This window comes from Malania oleifera, chromosome 4 (genome assembly GCF_029873635.1).
Source record: "Malania oleifera isolate guangnan ecotype guangnan chromosome 4, ASM2987363v1, whole genome shotgun sequence".
NCBI lineage: Eukaryota > Viridiplantae > Streptophyta > Magnoliopsida > Santalales > Ximeniaceae > Malania > Malania oleifera.
In genome coordinates, this window is record NC_080420.1 from 106,740,576 (window position 1) to 106,743,938 (window position 3,363).

At 36.4% G+C, this 3,363-nt stretch overlaps 1 protein-coding gene across 1 annotated transcript; it reads left to right on the forward strand.

Annotated features, from left to right (window-relative positions):
- Positions 1-413: 413 nt before the first annotated feature.
- LOC131153924 (uncharacterized mitochondrial protein AtMg00810-like) lies at positions 414-2,150 on the forward strand. Its single transcript, XM_058106368.1, has 4 exons — positions 414-434; positions 771-890; positions 1,032-1,260; positions 1,399-2,150. The coding sequence occupies exons 1-4, from the start codon at positions 414-416 to the stop codon at positions 2,148-2,150; spliced, it is 1,122 nt and encodes a 373-aa protein (XP_057962351.1).
- Positions 2,151-3,363: the final 1,213 nt, after the last annotated feature.

Below are 3,363 nucleotides of genomic sequence, written 5' to 3' on the forward strand. Positions count from 1 at the left end.
CGTCGATGAGTTGTAAAAGGATGTTCGTCGACGAACCTTAAGCTTGAAATTTCCTGTCATTCTGGATTTCTTTGTCGACGACGCCTGAACTTCATCGATGAGTCACAGAAGGAAACTCATAGACGAAAACAGGGGATTCGTCGATGAGTCCTGCTGCTTTGCCCTTTTAAATTTTCTTTTCTTTTTTTCTTATTTATTTCTCTTATTTTTCGGGGTAGAGTTTCTACACCTCTTCTCAACAACAAAACACCATTTGAAATGCTATTTGATAAACCACCTAATTTTTTTACCTCAAAGTGTTTGATTGTCTTTGTTTTGCATCAACACTCACAAATCATAGACATAAATTTGACCCGAGAGCTATCAAATGTCTATTCTTAGATTATCCTTCTGACATAAAAGGCTACAAATTAATGGACCTTAATACAAATAAGGTATTCATCTCAAGAAATGTCGTCTTTTCTGAAAATGTCTTTCCTTTCAAGGCTTTTCCATCCAATCCTGAAACACATACCTTCTTATTTCCTCTAACAAATTCTACTTCAAATTTCTATTTTCATTCTTTCATTCTTCTAATATTCTTTCTAATCAACATCCACCATCAAATCAACACCTCGTCTCAGATCAGACTCTTACAAACCATCAACCATCTTTGCCCAATGATGCTGTTCTGAATATTGCCTCACCACAACTTAGAAGATCTTCAAGAATTAAACGAATGCCAAATTACTTGCAGGATTATTTTTGTGGTATTGCTTCACACTTCACAGGTTCCACATGCAACTCACTCATCTGTTATTGCTGATTGCTCTCCTAATAAAGGTATTCTATATCCTATATTTGATTTTCTTTCTGCAAATCGATTGTCTACTTCTCTTAAACCTTTTCTAGTATCCCTTTCAGCCTCCACGGAACCCAAAAGTTACAAATTGGTTGCGAAAATTCCTGAATGGCAAGCTGCAATGCAAAATGAAATAAATGCCTAGTTAAATAAGACTTGGGAACTTGTTACTTTTCCTAAAAATAAACAGACCATAGGTTGTAAGTGGGTTTTTCGAATCAAGTATAAGGCAGATGGAACTATAGAAAGACACAAAGCTAGATTGGTAGCTAAAGGCTACACTCAACAAGAAGGATTGGATTTCTTTGACACCTTTTCTCCAGTAGCAAAGATTACTTCCATTCGGCTACTGCTTGCTATAGCTGCTATTAAAAATTGGCATCTTCACCAATTGGATGTTAATAATGCATTTTTACATGGTAACTTGCATGAAGAAGTTTATATGGAGTTGCCCCCTGGTTTGGTTGTCAAAGTAGAAAATAAAGTTTGTAAACTTTTGAAGAGTCTATATGGTTTGAAACAAACATCTAGGTAATGGTTTGCTAAACTGTCCATAGCATTGCTTGCTTATGGTTTTACTCAAGGTAGCTCAGATTGTTCTTTGTTTATCAAGAAATCTGAATCATCCTTCATTGCTTTACTAGTATATGTCGATGATATTATTTTGGCCAGTGACAGTTTGCTTGAAATACAATTGCTTAAAACTTTTCTACATGACAAGTTTACAATTAAAGATTTGGGGGAACTCAAATATTTTCTTAGATTGAAGGTAGCAAGATCTAAAACTGGTATATCAATTTGTCAAAGGAACTTTGTTCTAGACATACTTGAACAAGCTGGAGTTCTTGGTGCAAGACCTGCAACTTTTCCAATGGAATTGAATTTAAAGCTCACTACTTCAGATTTTGATTTTTATGAAGATCCTTCGGCCTATAGAAGATTAGTTAGGAGGTTGTTATATTTAACATTAACTCGACCCGATCTTGCCTATTCAGTCCAAGTTCTCAGTCAGTTTTTAGCCAAACCAGCTGTTAGTCATTTCCAAGCAGCCATTCGAGTTCTCAGGTATCTAAAGGCAACCCCTGACCAAGGCTTATTTTTTCTAGCTTCATCAGAATTGCAGCTTAAGGCTTTCTCAGACAGTGATTGGGCAGGGTGTATTGACACTCGTAGAAGTGTAACTGGATTTGCCATCTTCTTGGGCGATTCATTAATTTCTTGGAAGTGTAAAAAACAAGCTACCATAAGTAGATCTTCTGCTAAAGCAGAATATAGGGCCCTTTCTTCAACAACTTGTGAAATTCAATGACTTTATGCACTACAGGACTTATGTATCAACCATCAACAACCAGCTTTGGTTTACATAGACAGTAAATCAGCGTTGTCTATTGCAACTAATCCAGTCCAACACGAGAGAACAAAGCTCATACAGATAGTCTGTCATCTTATTAGAGAAAAGCTGCAACAAAATATCATCAAGCTCTTCCATGTTCCTTCACGAAGCCTCTCGACTCTCTTCCATTTCATCATAATTTCTCCAAGATGAACATTCTCAATATACATGTTCATCTTGAGAGGGGCGGAGGGGGGATGTTGGAATATTGCCTCACGAATTTAACAAATGGAGTTAAAATCTAAGGCTACACATGTTAATCTGGAAGAGGAGAAGATGAGTTAGTTATTATAGTTATAGTTAATTATCATAGTTAGTTAAGCTTCTCGCCTTGTATAAATATAGTCAAGTACTATGTAATTTTTGTGACACCCCGAAACCCGCCAAGTGGGGCCCGGGTGCTACGTGTTCCAATCACCTGCATCTAATACCATAATTAACATGCACGCAGCGGAACATAAATAAATAACCTCAAATAAATACCAGAGTTCTATATAACAACCCAAAAACGAATACTACAACATCCAAATATCCATATCCACATCCAGCATTTAAAACATAACCCAGTACAAATACATATATATATATATATATATATATATATATATATATCTCAGTATCTCACAATATCCCAAAAAGAAACCACCAAATACAATCCCAGCCTAGGCCTTCAAACCCGGTCTCCAGAAGAACCTGAAAAATTGCTAATCCACTAGGGTGAGACACTTCTCAGTAAGGGTGAAATAAATTATAACAGTGTGTGACAACTGAGTTTTAATATTTACATATAAAAAATAAACTGCTTTACATGTAATATCAATAACAACTGAGAAAATGTACCATTAATAACATCCCCGACATCTAACATCATACCCACATCCAATATGCACAAGTACACAATTTTTATGCAGGCGAAAGTTCCCAAGAATAGGGAAGATTACCCGCCCATACAAGTAGTTTCCCTTTACTCTAGTACTAAAAACTACCTATCAGAGCACTCACCTTACTCAGTAAGCCCTCAAATGAAGTATTACCTCGCCGCCAGTACACACATCTTTATTATTTTAAAGGCGAAGGTTTCTGAGGATTGGGATGTCTACCTGCCCATACAAGTAGCATCCCTTTGCAC